This window comes from Ceratosolen solmsi, unplaced genomic scaffold, assembly GCF_000503995.2.
Source record: "Ceratosolen solmsi marchali unplaced genomic scaffold, CerSol_1.0 scaffold13, whole genome shotgun sequence".
Classification (NCBI taxonomy): Eukaryota; Metazoa; Arthropoda; class Insecta; order Hymenoptera; family Agaonidae; genus Ceratosolen; species Ceratosolen solmsi.
In genome coordinates, this window is record NW_011948418.1 from 5,744,554 (window position 1) to 5,767,062 (window position 22,509).

The following is a 22,509-nucleotide window of genomic DNA, read 5'->3' on the forward strand; positions in this document are numbered from 1 at the left end:
GTATTATCGTATAAAATAATACATAAAATTATTATGGGCAAATATAGGAAGATAAGAAAAAGCATTACATACATATGTATACGAGATAAAAAGTTTTTATTAAGAATATTTTCTATTCCATATTTATTTTTATAAGAAGAAGAAATATACAGTTTAATAAAATAAACATTTAAAATATTAGGATAGTTAAGATAATGAAGTTATTAAAAAATATTGATTAAGTCTAATTTAAAAGTTGAGACAAATTGCAGTTGAAACAAATTACATACTATTAACTCATGTAAATTAATTTTATTAACAAATGTGCTGTATTTTGAAACTAATGTCTCGATATTTGATTGAATCAACATTGTATTACACAATTAATATAATTTAATACTTAATAACAATATATAAACCTATCCAAAGCTCATCTATTGAAATCCATAGTGACTTATTATTGTATAATACGCTATTGCGACGCGTAAATTTTCATATGAATATTTTAATTTTAACAGTATGTATTTAAATACTTGTATACCACATTAATCATACATTTAATGATTACGGTTGTTAATTTTATGTAAAAATTTTCATATATGTATAATATTAATTGAATCTACGAAAACACTATACATATACTTCTGATATTAATATACTGCGATGTCCCATAGAATTTGCTACTCTTTTTATCACTCATTTACAATTATGACAATGTGGCAAGTGATGTTGATTATAAATTTTTATATTTACTTTATTCAATGTAGAAAGTAATAAACTTCCAGTGTGTGCATAATTAAAAAGGATTTTAAATCATTAACTATCGCAATTCAATTTTGATTCTCGCTATAACATTTTTTTCAATATTAAAATTATTCCAAAGTATATATTATCTCAAAATATACATGGAAACATATTTTATGAGACAATTGCGAAATACTTTTGTGGACTTTGATACAATCAGAAATTGATTATGTAATGGTGTATATATAATATATATATATATATATATATATATATATATGTATATTTATTTATTTATTTATTTATTTATTTATTTATTTATTTTTAAATTTATTTAGTTTTAAAAACATTTGCGAAATATTCTATGACTACCTTTTATGTTATAGGAGAATGGTGACTATAACAGCCCGAGCATTCAAGAAAAAATACTTCAGCAACAGGCACAGAATTGTAAAAATGGCTCGAGTACTCTTAATGGTATGTGTGTCGCTTATGACTGCATTATACAGTTTCATTGTCCGACACCTAAACTTTACACTCCCCTGCCTCTTTTAACTAACGAATTTCAATTTCCTTCAAAGTGATAAAGAAATATTATAATACATTTGCATCATAATAATACTTACGTACAGGAAGTTATGTCTAAATAATTAATTAGATAAAAACTTAATATCCCTACGGTTTATTATTTTGTATATCACCGCTAACACTACTGTTGACAATAATAGGAAATAGTATAGGATTAGAACTTATTAATTATTAATGACTGAAATCTATATCATATTTAATCTTATTAATAACTGACATTTGTAAACAATAGATTTATTCTTAAATCACAAATCTGTACTTAGAGTAAAAATTTCTTCCAATTGACAAGGAATATCATAGTCAATAATACTTTATTTTTAGATTAATTGTAAAAATATATCGATACGATTGATGTCTTAAAAAAATAATTATATAAGCAGTACCTTTGCTGTGTATGTTATATTTTCAATTTTAAGGAAGTAAAGCTTGGCTTAAAAGTTGGCATTTTCACATCAACATAAGATTTCTCTATTTTTCTATTAAATAAATAACACTTAGTAGCAGCATTCATCGCTTTAAGGTAATTATTTCGCACTATATTTCTTCTTTTTATATAAGATTTATTGCAGATTAAAGCCAGATGATTCAAATAACTGCTTGTTTTAATATATTCAAACATTAATAACGTTAAGTAGAAAATACTATGTACATTAAATTGTAGATTTGCTATAAAAGTACTAAAGATTATTGCCTAATTATTGTTTATTAGATTAACGTAACAATAATACGCTCTTTCATTTCTAAATATTACATATAAGAATATTTTTCTTTTGATTTTTTTTTTATTCTAGCTTTTTTTTTTTTTTTTATATAAATTATCATATTTTTAATAATATAATATTATCAAATAGCATTGCTTTTTTACTGATTTATTTTTTTAATAAAATTTGAATAAAAAGAATAAAATAACAATGTTATTGTTAAATATTATATTATTATGATTTTAGTTTAGTAAAGAAATTAATGTGTGTATAATAAAAATAAATTTAGTTTATCTTACCATTTCCTTACATTTATACTGTCGCAGACAGATAAAAAGATTGAACAATATACTGTTATAACTGACGTAAGCTTTCAATTAGTTTATAAAGGATTCAAGTAAATAATTTACGTATTCTTCTGAGTAATTTAACGAATATTTAATTACATTCAGCAACAAACTTATATACATACACTGTACGATTAATAAATTGTTTCATAGAAATTAATTAATTATCTGAAAATTAGCAATAATAAGATAATCCTTCGTTATTATAAATTAATTGTATATTAATTTATAAGTGATTTTTAAAGTGCAAATTAAATAAGTAACATTATAAATTTGTCATGAAATTTATAAATAAACGAAAATAAGCATGAAAATTCTTGTAAAATCGTGAGTCGTGCAAATTATCCCATGAAAGAAACTTATTTTATTGGCGAAGAAGTCTCGAAATGTAGAACAATCATAAAGTTAGTTTAAAATAACCTTTGTTTGTTTTTTTAAATAAATTTGACGGTCTGTATTAAACAATACACTTCAATATGGGAATTGAAATTAATTTTCTTGCAATCGTTTCAATTCAATAAAGTAAATAGATATTTTTATGTACATTTATTATTAAAACATCGAAAGTATCAATGGAACCTTTAATTTATTATTTTCTGAAATAGGAATTAATGTTAATGATGAAATTCTAAGATGTAAGACATTGACTAAGTTTTATTTAAAAAATTATAATTTATTATAAAAATTACCAAAACAAGATTACGTAAATTATGCATTGCGATATATAAAATTGTCTTAAAAAATATTTACTTACTACGTATGAAAATTAGAATTAGAAATTATAATTCAGTGAGTATTCCTTTAAAAAAATATGCCTTTTCGTCGAATGATGAACATATTCACAATTGTAATTAAATTAAATTTTATTATTATTTCTAAATTTTACATGAAATATACTATTATAAATATCACAAATATATGAAATATTCAATATGTTAAGTTGACTAAAAATATCATATTTAATGTATAAAATATAACACACTATTGAATAACAATTTGTAAAGATTTTTTTAATAAATGACCTAGAAATTTGAATATATTCAATTTATTTCGCAAAACACACTCACGATTTTTAAACTAAATAACTCTGATTTTATCGATACAATATGCAGATATCTGATAACATATAATTTAAAGAATTTATAGGTATACAAAAATTAAAAAGAGAGATAATTATCAAATTTCAAAAGATCATTTAGATCATTTAGTATTAAAGAGCTCCATCTAAGCTTACATAGCAAATTTTCTAGTTTTTATTCAAGTAAAATAAGAATATATGAATTTCATGCGGTCATGGATTAAGCTTAAAAATCTTAATAATTAATTCAAATGTAATTTTATGCATCAGAAATATTACAACGACCTATAATGTTTTCTCTTATACTTACACATAGACAATAAAAATATTATTAGTGTAACTGCACGACAAAGTGAAAAAACAGGAGTATTACATAAAAGTTGATGTCTTATCTACAAAAAAAAAAAAAAAAGAAAAAATGTTCTATGCAATCTATGTCAATTAAGAAGCATGTGATCGTGATAACATAATTGTGATAACATTGTAAGAACAAGAGCATGTATTTATATAATTCGTATACTAAAATTTTCCAATTTTTACTAAACTTAATATTATTATTAGTACTGAGAAAAGATAAATAAATAAAGTATGTAAATCGAATCTACGAGAATGACAATGACCTTGTAATTTAACAAGATCGATTAATAATTTCAATATATTTAAAAGTTTTTATAAATCATTGTCTAATTATTACGATATAGTATGTGCTATTTTTATAATTCTTTCTATATCAAATAAACTTTTAATAATTATATACTTTAATTTAAACTTTACTCGTCAAATACATATAGAAAATATTATCTTCATTATTAATAAATACGTAAAGTACTTTGTACTAGTCTCGACTACTTTTATTAAAAAATAATCTTAAAACATATTCTAACTCTACTTACTTCTACACACAGATATACATATATAAATTAATCTAATATGCATATATTTGAATTAATGTATCTTCACTTCATTATGGCAATTATTTATCAATTTTTATTACTGTAAAATGCTTACAATTAAACAACTACTTACGAAATAAAAATTATAATATGATTTTTTAAGTAATGGTTCTGTTAATTGTTAATTACTGTTAATTATAATTGTTATTTACCAAACAACAACAACTTTTTAATTATTAATTAAATTAAATCAATTTAATAAATAATAATAAATAATAATAATTATAAATAATAATGCATTTGATGAATCTGTCTCAGTCTGTGTTAATAATTTGTAAATAGTTTTATTGGTTAAATGTCGCTTTCAGTGTAGATTCAGTGTAGAATGAAAAAGTTAGAAGATATTTTACATAGAATTTTCGTATTCTTCCATATTTTAATTATACTTGTGTAAAAAATTCTCATTATAAGTGATGAAAAATTATTATACCATTTGATTTTTACAATTCATTATTCTTAAATTGGTCCGTAATTTGCGATGAAGTTTTTTTAAATATAAAAATGAGTATTGCTTAAACTGCATTAAAATGCAGTTTCACTTGAATTAATTAACGAAAATACATTTCACAAAACTGAGAAACTAAAGAAAATTACTTAATAATAACCTTTCTAGCATAGAATGTTTTCATTAATATTGTATTAAATTGTAAAATACAGAATTTTCACACATAAAACTACCGTCTAAGCAATTTAATCTTCACTAACTAATGCTTAAAGATCATTGCTAGAACAGGACAGTTCACTAATTTGCACATTCTATTCCTAAATTTATTTAATGAGATCGCATTCATTTATACGTTCGTACATTGATCTATAAAGAATTGCAAAAATCATGTGAATATCGCTTTGGCTTGGTTATAGGTTGGTGTCCAATCACGTGGGATGGTATATTGTGTTGGCCATCGACACCTCCTGGAGAATTGGCTGTTCAATCCTGTCCACATTATATAGCGGGATTCGATTTGCAGGTTCGTCAAGCAAATGCACTAACATCCCTAAATGTGATAGGAAAAAAGGATAGAGAGTGTGGGAGTTGAAGGCGAGGCAGAGTCGAAGGCAACTTTCTATTTTACCAGCAAATTTTGAAATCTCTCTTATCTATATGTTGAGTACTATGTAGAAGCGTGAACAACGAATCCATAAGTACACCGATAAGTTTTCATATTATCTAGAGTCGTTACGTATTGATCATTTGCTTTTTAATATAACGTCAGATGTCTAAGATATTAAGTGAGGAGATACGAATGAGAAATTCATTAGATACATATAAATGATTCAACAATTCACTCGTTTCACGAACGCTGTAGATACTATAAGTAAATTGTAATTTACATACACAATGTAAAATCAATTAAAATACAAAAATTATAAGAATTTATTAATTTCAATGATTGCGCGTCTTTATTAAAAATACATTTAATTATTGTTCGATTCTAATGATAGAAAATTTTTATATGAATATCAAATAATTCTAGTATAATTCCAGTTTTAAAAATTTTATGAATTTTAACAATTAACTGATGAGTATTCTTTCAACATTGTTACGTAATCAATTATAGATGTAAATTAATGATTTGAAAGTTTTTTATGTATTTAAATTTCCGAATAATATTTCTAATACACGTTAAAAGCACTTAAAAACTGATTTGCCATTTAATTTTTAATAAAATATTTCATCTATGTAATACATATTTTTAAATAAAAATAATACAAAAATAATGTATCGCTGTAAAAAGAATTAGTTAATTATTATTTAACAATCTAGTGAGAGGAATGATAAGAATACATAACAGACAGAATATATATATATATATATATATATATATATATATAGCACGAAGAATTAAGAATATCGTAAAGAATGTTGTTCATTTAAAAATTATATTTAAATAATTTATCTAATAACTTTTGAAAAGAACTTGTTACGATACATGACAATACGTATACTTTATCTTATAAATATACTGGTACTATGTGTACTTGTGATTAATTTTCTATCAAAGACCAGAATCCAAAATTATCATCTAATTATATTCACATAGTATGACAATACTATTTATAATATGATTATTATTTTACACGCAATTTTACATAGATAGTCTTTCAAATTTAATAACAGAAATTAAATTAATATTATTATAATCGATATAATACTGTAATACCACAGATTATACATGACAAATTATAAACTTCAAGAAGAAGGGCCTTTTGCATGCAGTTTACTAATAAATACTCAAATCGATATTAGGAAATATGTTCATGATGCCAAGTAAATAGTTTCTGATATCTAAATATAATTTAATCAACTCTTATTAGATAAAGTACCTTAGCTTTTGTATAACGAAGAGTCTTCGGGACCCTGTAAAACAACACTATCATACTAAAATCTATTAAATATGAAATCAAAGTTTACTTTTCTTCATAATAACAATTCTATAAAATAATTTATTTTAAACCTTTATAGTATAAAATAAATGTGTGAAATCTTATTTCCAATGGGAACTAGAATATCACTGAATATATTGAAATATATATATATATATATATATATAGTGTGTGTTATAAAAATATAGATATATATATATATATTTATATATATATATATATATATAGTAGAAATGCTATGTAAAGCTGCAATTTCGATTATAATTTGATTCGAATGTGTGTAATTTAAATATCAAATTATAATAATAACGATGTCATTTTTTTTTTCAGGCAAATGCAACAAGACACTGTACAGAAAATGGTCAGTGGTATTGGAGTGTTAAACAAAATAGCACGTGGACAAATTATAGTCATTGTTTTCTGGACCAATTCGTCACGGTACTCATGGACATTTCAGATGTGCAACCTGACAATGTGACTTCCATCGGGGTACGTTTCATATATAAGTTGATATTCCTTTTATACATATTTGGAGATCCAATAAGTCTTTACGAGGACATATAAAACATGATTTTTAAATAATTTATTAGATGAAACATACATACGCACTGAAATAATCGATTGGAGTTAAATTTATAGAAAGATTGCAATTTCCTTCATCCAATGTAGAATTTGTTAACAAATTTAACGAACAAAGTCTGATATGTTTATTACATATATATATATATATGTTTATTATAAGATTATAATATAACATTAGTTCGCGGAATTAGCTTAGTGAATATACGTTTCTTTGGATGCATTTATATATAATTTGTATAAATATTTCTTTCCTAGTTTATGTAGGAAATAATTTTATTTTTCTGCTATATTTTAACATATTGCAAATAAAGTTGAAAATATCTTTGCAATAGTTTAAAAACGAATGTACACAATAGCCATTTATTTTTATAATAATACATAGTTTAAAATGTGTCGTGTGGTTGTGTTATAAACAATAGATTTCTTTAAATAATGTTATTAAGTAGTAATAATATTGGCTACATACGTGATTGATGTTTGTAAATATTAGCATATATCATATTCATTATATTGTTAATATAATTATGAAAATCATGAATGAAGTTATTAAAACAAGATGCTAAAGTTTATATCGGGAAATACATCGCAAGTGCGTTGAATTAATAATAATGACCAAAGAGAAGCGCTGAATGTAGCCACGAGAAAGCTTGAAGGAGGAGTGACAGATTCGGGTATAATTTGTTATCCCAGTTGAGTGGATATTTTTCGCTCTCACGACGACACGTGATAGCTTTTATATAACAGAATCTTAAGAATCCGATGAATTTCTAGAGATATAAAGGAAATGTGGAAGTACGGTCATACTAATCTTAGTCCAAAGTAATCACTAGAGATTGGATAATAGATACATTATGTGTAGATGGCAATATTCTATTTATAATTTGTATTATAGTATTATAGTAATAATAAATATTAGATTTCTACTATAGAAAAATTTAATAGAATTGAAGCAAATAATAGAATTATTATAATTGAATATAATGTCCTAATATATTCTTAATAAATTCATCTAAATTTAAAAATAAAAGATTTTTGTATGAAACAGAATTATGCATAATGAATTAATGACGATGAATTAATTATAATACGAAACTTCTATAAAATGCGATAAATTTTATCATTGTCTACATAAAATTATCATAATTCATTAATAATATAACAATGGAATGCTTAAAATTATGCAATTACAAATATTATTGAGAATATCTTTTATAATTTATAAAATAAAGTAATAAAAGTTTCTTAACCATTTAATAATCTACATGCATGCAAATCCTTAGTGTCCAAGTGATTCACGTCTTTTTATTAAATTAAAAGCTTATTATTATTAATTTTATTTAAAAAAAAAATACATATTCATAAATTACAATATTCTACTCCACTTACAATATTAAATTTAAATAGCTTTGTGTTCGAATTCTTGTTCAATTGCAGTATTCTTTCAAACACATAATACAAAGCTAATGAACATAGTCCTTTAAGGTTTTATGTTTATCGTATGCATTACCACAAAAAAGTACAATGATAAAGCTCATTAAAAATAAAAGGTAATCTACGCAATGTTAACTGTATAATAATAATATGATTTATTTGCATAATTAAAGGACTAAAGAATATAAATTGAGGTAATAGATTCTTATTCTCTATTGTTCATTGAAATTAATTAACAAGTTTATAAAAATTTTCTTTAAATTAACTCGGGCGAAAAATAATCGATACTTTATAATGAACAGTGTTTCATTTACTCGTCGTTCCACAATATACAAATACTGTTGCAAAATGTTATTAGCGGATATTGTCATTTTTGTTCCAAAATAATATTTATCAAACTTGTCATAAACTCTATTGTAAATATACTCGTTAAAGGTTACGGGTAAATGTTTACCAACAGCTTTTGTTTGATATAATTGACGTAAGGGAGGGTATAAGATACTGGACGTATGAACCATGTGAGTCAAGCGAAATGGACGGTAAATATTTATTTCTGAGGAGAAATACATAAAGATACGCTCATTTCGTCCCGTATAAAATAAAAAGGTTATTATATAATGACAATCGAACGATAAGTCTGAATTATAATACTATTATCACCTTTCTCCTTCAATTCTTGTAAAAAAATATTAGGAACTTTATTTTAAAATGCCTTTTTTTTTACCTTTATATGCATTTAATTTGTATGTTTGTATTTTGATTTTATAAAACTGCGAATTTAAACACATTGTAAATACTTTTATTCCTTTTCCTTATATTCTTATAGAAATATTTGCCGATGATAAAGTACATCTCAAAGGTAGGATATGCTGTTTCGTTCTCAACCCTCGTTGTAGCATTTTGCATTCTTGCCAGTATAAAGTAAGTATACGATAAATATATTGAAGAATATTATTTTATTTTTGTAAATAATTTCTTTATAAAATCTATGTGAATGCATTGATAAGGAATCGATACTAATTATTAGCACATCATAATTATTTAGTTATTTTTAATATCAACTATCATGGTATCTATAAAATTTCTTATAAATATATTATAATCCATTTTTCTCTTAAGGAAAATGTATTTATCAAATGCGCAATACAGAGAAAAAAATTATATCAACTTAAATGATAAATCGAATTTTGTGAATACTTTACATTAAACATTGGTAATGTTGTTTCACAATGAAAGAAGAGTTTATTCTTAATTTTACGTATTGATTTTTTTTAATTTACGGATTTTTAATTTTACCGAAAAATTGCTACTTCATCCAATACTTAATAGAATTTCATAACTTCATGTACTCAATTTATTATCTTTATTCATATTTATATAAAAATGATGAATACATTGTTACTAGTCATACACAATTTTCCCATACATGTCATACATTGAACAGCAGATTGTTCTTGCGTTTAAATGTTTTATCTAGATGAAAAATGTCTAAATGAAATTCAATTTTATTGTTTATCTTATATCTAAACCAACATAATTTTACTATAAAGTACCAGCATGTAAGCCACTCCTATCAATTTGAGTTGGCCATATTACTTTGGCGATTTGCTTAACATTTCTGCAATGTAAATTTTCCAAAATCATATTTTATTTCACCCCACAAACCGTTGAATTTTAGTTTCTTCCGCAGTTATTTTTTTAAATAAACAATCATTTAAAAAAATATCAATACGGCTTCGGTGCTTAAAATAATCTCTGGCTTTTTTTTGGCAAGCGAAATGCAGTTATGAAGTTTAATTTACTTTTCTTTGATTTACTTATCAAAATCATCTAATTCGTCATCATTCGTGTTCTTTTCCTATATATAAGGTTGAAAGAAACATTTGTTATTAAAAAGTCAGCCTTCAACGTAATTAAATGTAATTATTGCTATTTAATATACCAATCGTCGCGTTGGTTATTATTAATTATTGTTATTAAAAGCTTTTAAACTTTTTAAAAAAAATTCTTTAATGTATAAATTCATATATCAACGACTTATTAAAAAACATACAAATACTTTATACGAATAAACAAATATATTCTACTGTCGTATATATTTATGAAAAAGTGTGTATTATTTATTTAATTATATTGGTAATATTAAATTCTTTAGAAGTACGTAATATTAAGTAATTAAATCCATAAATTTTAAATAATAATTTCGAATGAATATAAAGATATTGTAAAAAAAATTTTAATTCCAAAAATATTAAATATTAAAAGAAAATAATTCACAACAAAATTAAAATACTTTATCAACAGTCACTTTATTTCTATCATAAAAAATGCATTACAAAAGAAGTAAATAAATAGATTGTAATTATTAGTTATCGAAACTAATTAATTCAATTTGTAACGAATTTCAATTTTAGAAATTTCTTTATTAATCAATTGTTTCATGCATAATTGCCTGCTGCATATATTTAATTATCATTCGTGTCGATACACGCATAAGCTATTAAAATATGAACAAATAATTTATTGAATTAATGTCTTATGAAAATATAGTAATTTTATCTATATTATTAAAATACCGAATGACTATTGATTTTTATGTCAATTTCATATATTCATTCTATGTTTTACCATAAATAATGCGCTTATAATAATTTCTTATTAGATATATGTAATTATATTGCAGTGCAGAATATATTTTGTAATATATTTTAAAAGACATTTAGTATTTCATATCTAAGTAGCAACTCATGATAGTGTAATAAAATTTCTAATTATTTAATAATTATATCAAATATTATGTAAATAATTATGAAAATTATTGTATCACATCTGTAAATAGAACGTATTTATAATAAAAAGATAATATAAAAACATTGCTCCTCGAATATGCTCTTAATATTTTAATTGAAACAAAATAATGACGATTGGTATTTGTACTATCAGTTTTATAAATTTTATAAAGTTTAGTATTAATAATATCATTTATTTTATAATGGCTTTGATGATTTTATATTGTTGATTGATGAAAAGTAAATTGACAAATAAGGAAAAATGATTGAATTCATCAATTTGTAGATCTACTTTTATATTTCGTTACCATTTACTATCGATCATCCCAGTTGATACACTCAATATCCAAACTAGCCGTCTCCTTTTATTCTATATAATATATCTATAAAATTAATTGCAGCACCAATAAATTAATTATTAATTAAAATTTTTAATACAAATATTACTATCAGTCTGTGCTATCATTACAAAATAAAGCGAAATAAAAAGTGACGAAAGATTAAAAATAATTATTATATTATTTATAATATTTACACTCATGGTAAATACTGATTCCATTCCCGGCTAAGCTCGAAATCGGTTGAAAAAAATTTAACAATTACTTACTTCTCCTCATAAAAACAATGTTAAAAAAACAATTACAGGAAGTTACGATGCCAGAGAAACATACTCCACATGCACTTATTTGCTTCATTTATGGTACGAGCCTTCATGTTCCTACTGAAAAACATTTTGTTTGTGGCGGGTGTTGGACTTTCCACGGATGTACTTATCAAGAATGGTAACAGCTATTGGCTTGCTGACAAATTTGAGAGTAATTGGCATTGCAAAGCATTTACAAGTACTTGGCAATATTGTATTCTCGCAAATTACTCATGGATTCTAATGGAAGGACTATACTTACATAATCTCATATTCTGTGCCCTTTTCGCGGACGCGAACGCCAACATTACCGTCTACATTGTCCTTGGATGGGGTGAGAGCCACTATTATCCTTACCTAATCAAATTCTTAACAAATCTACAAATTTTTTTTTTTATTCGATTACAATTTCTACTTAAGATCTATTTATCAAGATTTATTTACAAGCATAAAAATGTTAATAAATATCATAATGGCTATCGTTGAATAATGCACTTCGATTAACAAAATCATCCCATTTATACAATTAACTATCTTACTTTAATTGAAATTGATAAAGTTGAACTTGAAGAATTGTTGAAAATATAGATTTGAAAGGAGAGAAGGCTAATGTAAGACTTTGTACTAATCAGAAGCTTTAAAGCAAACTTTTTATTTTTAATATAATATTATAATATTTATAATATAAATTATTAAGTTCAATTTTCACTTTATAAAGACCAATCACTTTCAAGCTTATTTATTGTTATTGCTATTTTTTTTTTTAACAAATCCACTCCTCGAATAGGGTTGTGAATTCAAAGAAAGCTTCATTTAACTCTTCTTTTCGATATAAATCATTAGCATAGACCATCTCTAAACTTTGAAAATTTAAAAATATATTTTTCAATCTTTTAAACTTTAATTAAGGAACAAAATTAATTTTGTGATTCTTTAAATAAAATGTTATTTTAATTAAAAATATCGAGATGTTTTAAATAAAAAAAGACAATATTAGCATAAATATAACGATATCCTACTTTATAATGAATAAAAAAATTTTCAACAAAAAATTTAATCTGATATACAATCCTATGCATGTCTCAATTAGTTTACTATTTTTTTTTTTTATGAAAAAATTTAAACAATTAAATATTGATAATCCTTTAATTCTTATATTTAAAAAACTATGAATTAGTCGAATAAATTGGACAATTATATAAATGTAAACTAACAATATAATTATTGGATCTTATTTATAAGCAAACATTAATTTAACAATAAATTATGAGCATATGTAGAAAAAATAAAAGTAATGATAAAATTCAGGCAATTGGATGACAAATTAATTAATATAATAAGTAACGACGGGTTGTTTAATACTGTAACAAATATTTGAATTTTTTAGCTGTGCTCATTGCTCCTTTCATTAATCTTCGTGATAAAAAATATCATTATTTTAAGTTTATTCTTTCTCCCCTTGTTATTTTGAAAATACTTTTATTCCAACTATTAGAATGTAATTTTTTGTAAAAGAAAATAAATAAATAAAACAGATTCGAAACATTGAAAATGTATACATTACAATAATTATTTAAATTTTTTCTTTTTAATATTTTATTCAATTCTTATAGATTGTATAATTGTATTTCTATTATGAAAATTAATAGAAAAAAAAAACAAAAATAAATAATAATACCGATTGAATTTTAATAAGTAACAATAGTACAAATGAGCCAATAAAATATGATAAAAACAATATAATTAAAATTATGCTTTAAAAATCAATATATTTCAAATTAGTTATTAATTTAACTGAATTCTTAATAATTAACAGGTTTGCCTGCAATTTTCGTCACAACATGGGTTATTCTTCGAGCTTTATTCGAGGATATTTATTGCTGGACCACGCATGACAATACATTAATTTTTCAAATTATTCGAATACCCACTACATTTTCAGTAGTTGTGAGTACAAATTTTTATGCATTAAGTTATATATTAAAATTGAAATGTCGATTTCTTTAAAAATTAAATAGTATATTTGATGAAACAATTCTTCCAAGATTATCTAATTTTTTTTTTAAATAATTGTCTAATTGTCTAATTGTCTAATTGATGAAATAATGCCCAGAAATATTATACAAGTATGTATAAATGTAAATAAATATAGTATGTATAACATTTTCTTAATTTAAAAGTGAAATATTGACTAATATTATGTTTTACAGATTAATTTCATACTGTTCGTGAATATTGTAAGAGTTTTACTGTCGAAGCTCAAGTCGACCGTGTCGGAAGATACCTTACGATATAAGTAATTACATGAATAATCATTTTTAATTCTCTACTTCAAGTGGCGATACATTTTAACTTATTTGTAATATCGAATCAGTAAACTTTGTAAATGTGAACATCATTAAAATTCCACGAATGCTGTTTTAATAATTATACACGAGAGATGCAAAATAATTTTATATCAATAACTATAACTATTTAAAGTAACAATCGCTTCACCTGGCTCGCCCAAATTGATGGATTTAATAAATTTTTCTTTATAATACAGGAGATGGGCTCGAAGTACGCTAGTACTAGTACCGCTTTTTGGAGTCCATTACTCCATATTTCTGGGAATGTCCTATAGCATGGGAATCAACGAAACGGTTGAAATTGTGTGGCTTTTCTGCGACCAATTATTCGCATCGTTTCAGGTTTGTCCTATTTACATTTACACGGGCATTAATGTGCATGTTTGAGCGTCCGACCAATCGTGTGCATTACTACTTGCACTGATTTCCACAAATTTATACATTCCATCGCTGACTTTTGAAATTTTTATATTAATAAAAATTAGTAGATGTATAGTTTATGTCAATGTATTAGAATCTATTTTAATAATTACAAGAGATCCTTGAATGAGCAGTAGTAACGAGCCCCCATAAACTAACATGTTTGTTTATTGAAAAAACAATCGTTATCGCTGCTCGCAACATCAGCCCCGAGCTAACCCGTAATCGGTAACAACAGCTCTCCCGTCTTTGAAAAATGACAGGGCTTCTTCGTGGCGGTGCTCTACTGTTTCCTCAACGGGGAAGTGCGCGCCGAGTTGTCCCGGGCACTGCGCGCCCGCAAGTGGCCCCGACTCCCGCGGCTCTGTCGTTCTGGCACGCGACCCTCCACCCACTCGGGCAGCACCTGCAGCTGCAACACGAGCGCCGGGGACGGCGCCAGAGGGATGGTCGGGAAGCACGAGGGTGCCTTGGGCAGATGTTGCTGCTGTTGCTGCTGGCCTTGCTGTAGAAGCCTCCTGGCGGCTTACAGGCGCTCCGCTTCCCGACACCATAGATCCATCCACTCGATGGCTAGTACCCAAGGTGTTTTTTTTTGTTTTTTGTTTTTTGTTTTTTTTTCATACTTTTCACCTTGTCGTATCCTCCTGAGCGATCTGCATAACTAAAGGCAGTCATCTCGGCCTTTTGCCATCTATTCTGTGCTATTTAATCGTTAACAGTAGAGCAATGCCCTTATTTATACTCATCCTCGATCACTCGAGCCTGTAATAAAAGAGCCGCTGATTTATTTTTACGAGCGCATAAAGTATCTGCGAGTGTAAATTGATAAAACAGTCGTAGATTATACTATAAATTAATTAAGTTGGATTATTGATTTCTAACGAGTTATGTTGAATGTTAAGCAACGGTCTATTGTAAATCAGAATTACAAAGACTTTATGATTATGAATGAAGAAGAAAATACACAATGGGATAGGAATCTTGAAGTTTAAATTGATAAATTACCGATAAGTACAGTCTGTGTTGAAAGTTAATTTATACTATTCGGATATATAGAATTCGAAGAAATATATAAATTTTCTGAAAATGTTAAATTTTGCACAATTCTTATAGCAAAAGAAACTATCGTATTTATTCTCAAATGTATGAATATTGGTAATATTAATAATAAACTTGCCAGCTGATATAATATGCGTGGACATTAGCTATTTGTTGTAATTAAAAAACAGATGTATAATGAATAAGATACGAATCCGAAATTTCATATTATAGATTATAAATCAATTGCATTGTACATTTAATTGGTATTAATTGGATGTTTAAAAAAAATCTAACCTTGCATAATTAAGCCTATAACCAACAACTATAATATCTATGTAATAAACGTACAAATATGATATGTTGAATCGTGAAAATTTTGTTCGTTATGAAATTATTTGTAATATAGGTATGGGGGACTTTTCGAATGAAAGATTCGTTTCCTTTATAACGTAATGCCGCTTTACAATTAAATTTGCCATTGTAATCATCCCTTTATAATAACAAAGTGATCCTGCACCACTAATATGGTAAAGAAAATTTCGAATGTAAATTTTTATCGTCCTAATATTAAATAGCATTGCACATAAATAGCAAAGCGTCATAGAAGACTCGCGTGCCTATGCTCAATTATAAACTTATCGACATCTATTCCTTTCTATTATCCATTGGCATATCTCTCGATACTCTATTTTTGCAGATATTGGAATCGGTACACGAGGCGGCAGTTTAGCGAGTAGTCGAGGATATCTCGAGGTTGCCGGCACAGGCAATAGTCCCGCAACCGACACAAACCTACAAACTTCCTCGATGGTAACATCATTGACCAATAATGTTGCTTCCTCCCTCTGTAAGAACATTGACCAGAATCTATTGTCTTTCTGCCCCAATGTGAGTTATTAGATTCACTTGTTTATTTATTGTTAGTAGTTATAAAATAAAAAAAAATAAAAAAACTCCCGTAGTTGAATAAAATTTGAATTCCTCGAAAATCGTTTAACTCTTTGTATTAATTAAGTTTACAAAATATAAAGTTTCGTAGAGAAAATGTAGTATTGAATTATTTGACTGACTGTAAAAAAATGTTTTTAATTAAGCCACCATACATTAATAATTTTAATATAATAATAATAATCGTGCAATGACGATCATTGTGTAATAATTTTTAATACTTTTATATATTTTTACAGTTTATACTACGTTATAAGTTCCGAGCAAGGAATATATTTCATTTGCCAGTAGCTGATAAATGTTAATTAAATCCAATGAAAATAATATTAATAATGCAGGACATAATTTTTACAATGATATACAAAGTTTTAAAGTTTAAAACGAGAAAATTTATTTTAATATTTGTTATTAAGTAGCTTAACTTAAATTTACTTAATTAAAGATTATAAAAATAACGTTTGGTACATTAGGAATTAAATTTCAAATTTTAAACATCAGATGCGTCACAAGGTTTAAAATATTTATCTATAACATATGTAAAAACACAATATGAAAAAATTACTTTATAATATGGTATTAGATATATTGAAATATACGTATAAGCTATAATGTATAAGCTTTACTTAAATTAAACATTTGTCAAACATCAATTTTTTACTACACCAACATATAAAGATTACTACGTGTTGTTGTTACTCTCAAAATTTCATCAAATCGTTATGCACATCATATTTTTTATAATTAAAAGTTTTTAATAAATTAACGATATAATTCTTCCACCCTTTAAAATTCCTTACTTGTGTATAAGATTTTGTTAGTTAAATCGAAATTCCATAATTATTGCTACACAATGAAAGGTATTGCCAGTTGACGTTGAAATGAAACGATTATAATTAATTTAATTATTATTTTATATTTAATTATTATTTAATAATTGGCTTAATTATTATATTAAAAATATTTTAATACCAATATGCCTCTGCAATAAGAGATTAAGCAAGCACAAAGAATACAAAAATCGTATATTAATATTTTAAAATTTTTCACAAAAATATAGATTTTTGAAAGAGTAATAATGTAATATGCAATTACATGACTAATGCTTATAGATATCGGAGATGGAAAATTGTACTGTAGCGACAGCTACGGCAGCAGTCGATAAATGCGATAATCAAGGAATTATACACGATGAAAATTGTTGGAGTGAATCCGAGTGTTGCCACTTGGCTTATGAACTGCATCATCTTCATCATCAAGAAGACTCATGAAAAGCGCTCTTATTAATAAGATAGTGTAACTGCGATGAAAAAACTATCTTCTCCGACGAGGACAGAGAGAGAGAGAGAGAGAGAGAGAGAGAGAGAGAGAGAGAACAAAAGTACCTGATACGGGTTCAAAAAACAAAAAGTATCACGTATTAGCTCTATTAAACAAAAAAAAATGGTAAAGCCAATTCTCTTCTTATATATGATCAAAACTCTTAGTATTTGATATTTATATATTATTAATGTACAAATATAGCGCTCGTTGTTTTCTTTTTTGTTTATATGTTTTTATAAAAATATTTAATTAACACATGGCGATCTATATAAATTCATCCTTTTCTCCCAATGAATTATTTAAAAACGCATTCTATTGAAATAAAAAGTCTACTATACGTACAAAATAAAATATGCAAGTTACTACTACTATGAAATTATTGTCATATCAGATGAAGATAACTATGATTTTTCTATAGAAATCGGTAAAAATAGCTAATACATTTTAAAAGTTATTTCATTAATTTTGGTAAGAAAATAAAAAATAAAAAAAAAATAAAAAAAAATTAAAAAAAAATTAAAAAAAAATAAAAAAATTACAGATATTTACTGGCAACATCATATCACAATACACCATAAATCAAAATATGCTTTTCACAAATGACTTAATTAATTGCCGTATTGTCTGTGAAATATTATTACATGAAATATTGTCTTCAAATGCTTCTTTTGTATTACAATATTACTCAAAGAAGAATATAAAATAATTTATTTCTGTAAATCTTTAAAGCAGGTCTACGGTTTTCCCATACAATCTTATTTGATGGATATATTTATTTCCGCCTCATACTAATCATTGCATGTGATAACATTTCAATGAAAACTTTTTTCCATACTAATTGTAGCATTAATAAATATTCAGGATTGTTACGTAAATTGGAATTTATGATAAGAATAAGTATTTATTTAAAAGCTATAATAATTAAATATTAAATTCAATATTGATTAAAAAAAAATGGTGTATATATAATTTTATATATTATAAAAAGTGCATCATCAAAACAAACAAACAAAAATGTCCAATTATGAAACTTTTTAAATCCTACTTTGCACCTTATTATTAATACAAACTTAATTAATATTCTTGTGCGCGCGTGTGTATGTGTGTGAGCGCGCGCACGTGTGGGTATTAATAATAAGATGTAAAGTAGGATTTAAAAAGCCTCACGAGTTCATCATATATATATATATATATATATATATATAAAATAATTAAAAATATATAGTTAATATTTTCTCAGAAATTAAATAATAAAAATTAAACAGAACTTAATTACTCTAATAAAACTTTTATTCATCAAAAAAGTTTTATGAAGTATAAATTGTAATTACATTTATAATCTAATATTTACTGTATTTAACTTACGCTATATTGTACTAAAAAATCTATTGTGATTCATGCTTTTTTTAAAATCATTTTTAAATTCCTTTTGAAATCTTTTCAATAAAAAAGAAGAAAAAATGATTTTAAAATATTTCATCGTTAATTTTTTGTGAAGTAATTAAAAATTATGAAATCAATAATTTTTTAATGTAAGATTACTTTAAACAGTGACAAAAAAAAAGGAAAAAAAAGAAAAAAACGAATATCATATAAGTAAAAGGAGAGAATATTAAAAGATCTGCTTTTGTGCCTTAATATATATATATAAAATTATTACGTCCTTTACTGGAATATCATATTGGTGAAACGGGTTATTTCAAAGTAAAAATTGTGTATTTTAAAGCTTATATGATATTAAATTTGATTCCCAAAATTACTTTTAGCTATAAACATATTTAAATGGGAAACGATTTTTTTCTAATTGCTATTATAAAACTCTCTTATACCAAAATATACTTAACTTTGACGAAATAAAAATATCTTTTTGACCATAGATATTTAATTTAACTTTTTCAAAATTTCGTCTTTTAAGATTATTACCTTTTCCATATATTCTTTATCATAAATTTTTTAACCTTTACGTTGAAAAATTTTTTTTGAAGCTAGTAAATTAAAAGTTTAGCATTCCAATGTACGTAATAACCCTGGCTATGGAGTAATATTTTTACAGGCTCTGTCTCGTATAAATATATAAGCTTTTCATAGCTTTTCAGCATCGTATTTACTAAGAGAATATTACAAGATCAACTTTGAATGAAAGAATAAAGTTATCTATTCTTTGTTATTATCTTTATATATAGTTTTAAACAAATGTCAGTTATTTAAAAAAAATATATATTTGTTCACATAGATTAACTGTATTAATAATAGTATTAAGTAATATTAAATTAATGTACCCTTTTCAGCAAAGAAAAATAAATGTATGAAAACAATGTATAAAATGCATAGAAAGATTATAAAAAGCAATGATTTTGTTTTGTTGCATATCCTTTTCAATGTTCTAATACACAATTTAATAGATTATAATACATTTTAGATTTTATGAAATCTATTGAAATATTATTATTAAAAACAAATTAAATTATTATTATTTCGCGCGAATAGCTTAATACAGACTATTGACTCGAATTCCATTTTTACAAAAATAGAGATCAAAAAGATCACAACGAGAAACAAAGTATAGCACAACTACGCTCTGTAGGATATTATTTAATAACATCTTTGCCAACATATCAATATAAAGTATTTTGCAAATTTACAATATTCTGCCTCTATTTAATTTTCATTGCTTTATTTCAATTAATTTTTTTTAATGTTCCGAATGAGTTTATAATTATCAATTAACTGAATTAAAAATTTTTATTTTACAGGTCAATATATTAAAACTTAATAAAACTAAATTTATCATTTACCATTAATAACAATATTTGTAAAAATATTTATAAACCTTTTTATACGTAGCACATACAATCATTATTAAAAAAAACTATTATCCCTAACTATCTGTTATGATCATTTACCATCAAACATTATATAAATATAAATGATCTCATTCGCTCGTACGCCACATCCTTAGATACATAATATATAATTAAATATTATATTATAAAGAAAAATTATACTTTATAATTAAAATCTACATTTGAAAGAATTTATTAAAATTTATTCAAATATTATCGCCAATGTTTCCAATAATTATAGCAAAAAATTAAATAAACAGTTTATATACATTAAATAAAACTATAAAGTATATCCAAATTAATTTTTTGCTAAAATTAAAATTGATCACATTTTATTGTTGACTTAGCGATAACATAAATAAACAGTATTTTGTTGTTTCGTGTACTGTCGACTGCCAAAGAAACAAGTATAATGATTTAATATTATGTTATAAAGTGCTGGAACAATGATTTAATTATATAAATATGATAAATTAAGTTAATAAATGTCATTAAATTAATATAATGATTAAGTTTGAAAAACCACATAATTTAATAAAAAAAACTTCTATATATTTATATGTATATTTATATGTATATATATATATATATATATATATATATATTAATATATTAAATTTCTAAATTTATATTGTATGTTTTATTTTTATATATTTAAAAAATGATTTGTAATCATTTGAAATGATAATCTACAGATGAACTAAAATTTATTACGTCGAAAAATTAAATTTTTCAAACAGAATACGTATTTTCTGATCATACAATTTAAAAAATGCACTTGAATACAAGTATTTTTTAATGAATAAGTTATAAAATTATAAAATATATACTCTACATATAAATTTTAAATACTATTACATAAATTATAGTTGATTTATTATAGAAAATTTATTACTATTTTATTAACATACTTTTTTCACAAAATTAAGTAAAAATTATACACTATATATACTGAAAAATTACTTAACTAATAAATTGTGTAATATTCTTGAGATTTATTGATGAGAATATAGATTCATTTTTCATGCTATCGTACTTATTTTTATTAAGCGTAATACTATTTACCATTGCATTAGCATCATGTGATTGAAGATAATAGTCAACGAAATTACCTTCTGGATCAACTAAATATATAATTATTGTATGATCGACCTAAAATATATTTAAATCGTATATATTAGTCATAGTAATCGCACATTAATTATTATACATTTATTTACAGTATAATATCTTACAATATAATCGTTATCCTCGTCAGGCTTTGCACTGCTGTGATAAACTCTGTAATTTTTACAGACATTAGCAATTTGTTCGGGTGAGCCACTTAATCCCACAATTTTATCTGAAAATTTTTTCACATATTTCC

The 22,509-nt window shown here is 24.4% G+C and overlaps 2 protein-coding genes across 2 annotated transcripts in view; one reads left to right on the forward strand and one right to left on the reverse strand.

Annotated features, from left to right (window-relative positions):
• The first annotated feature begins 693 nt into the window (after positions 1-693).
• LOC105360402 (parathyroid hormone 2 receptor) lies at positions 694-18,319 on the forward strand. The gene is made up of 12 exons (XM_011497296.1): positions 694-702; positions 1,110-1,200; positions 5,252-5,358; positions 7,106-7,264; positions 9,615-9,709; positions 12,223-12,554; positions 14,037-14,167; positions 14,431-14,516; positions 14,766-14,910; positions 15,252-15,573; positions 16,730-16,920; positions 18,090-18,319. Exons 1-12 carry the CDS (start codon positions 694-696, stop codon positions 18,246-18,248), a joined length of 1,827 nt encoding a protein of 608 aa, XP_011495598.1. The 3' UTR covers positions 18,249-18,319.
• A 3,769-nt stretch (positions 18,320-22,088) lies between these two features.
• Positions 22,089-22,509, reverse strand: part of Scox (Synthesis of cytochrome c oxidase) — a 1,130-nt gene continuing 709 nt past the window's right edge. The window contains 2 exon segments of the mRNA XM_011497298.1: positions 22,089-22,295; positions 22,379-22,509. The exon segment at positions 22,379-22,509 is cut by the window's right edge and continues 4 nt beyond it. Of these exon segments, the coding sequence (XP_011495600.1) occupies positions 22,107-22,295; positions 22,379-22,509 (320 nt within the window). The 3' untranslated portion in view covers positions 22,089-22,106.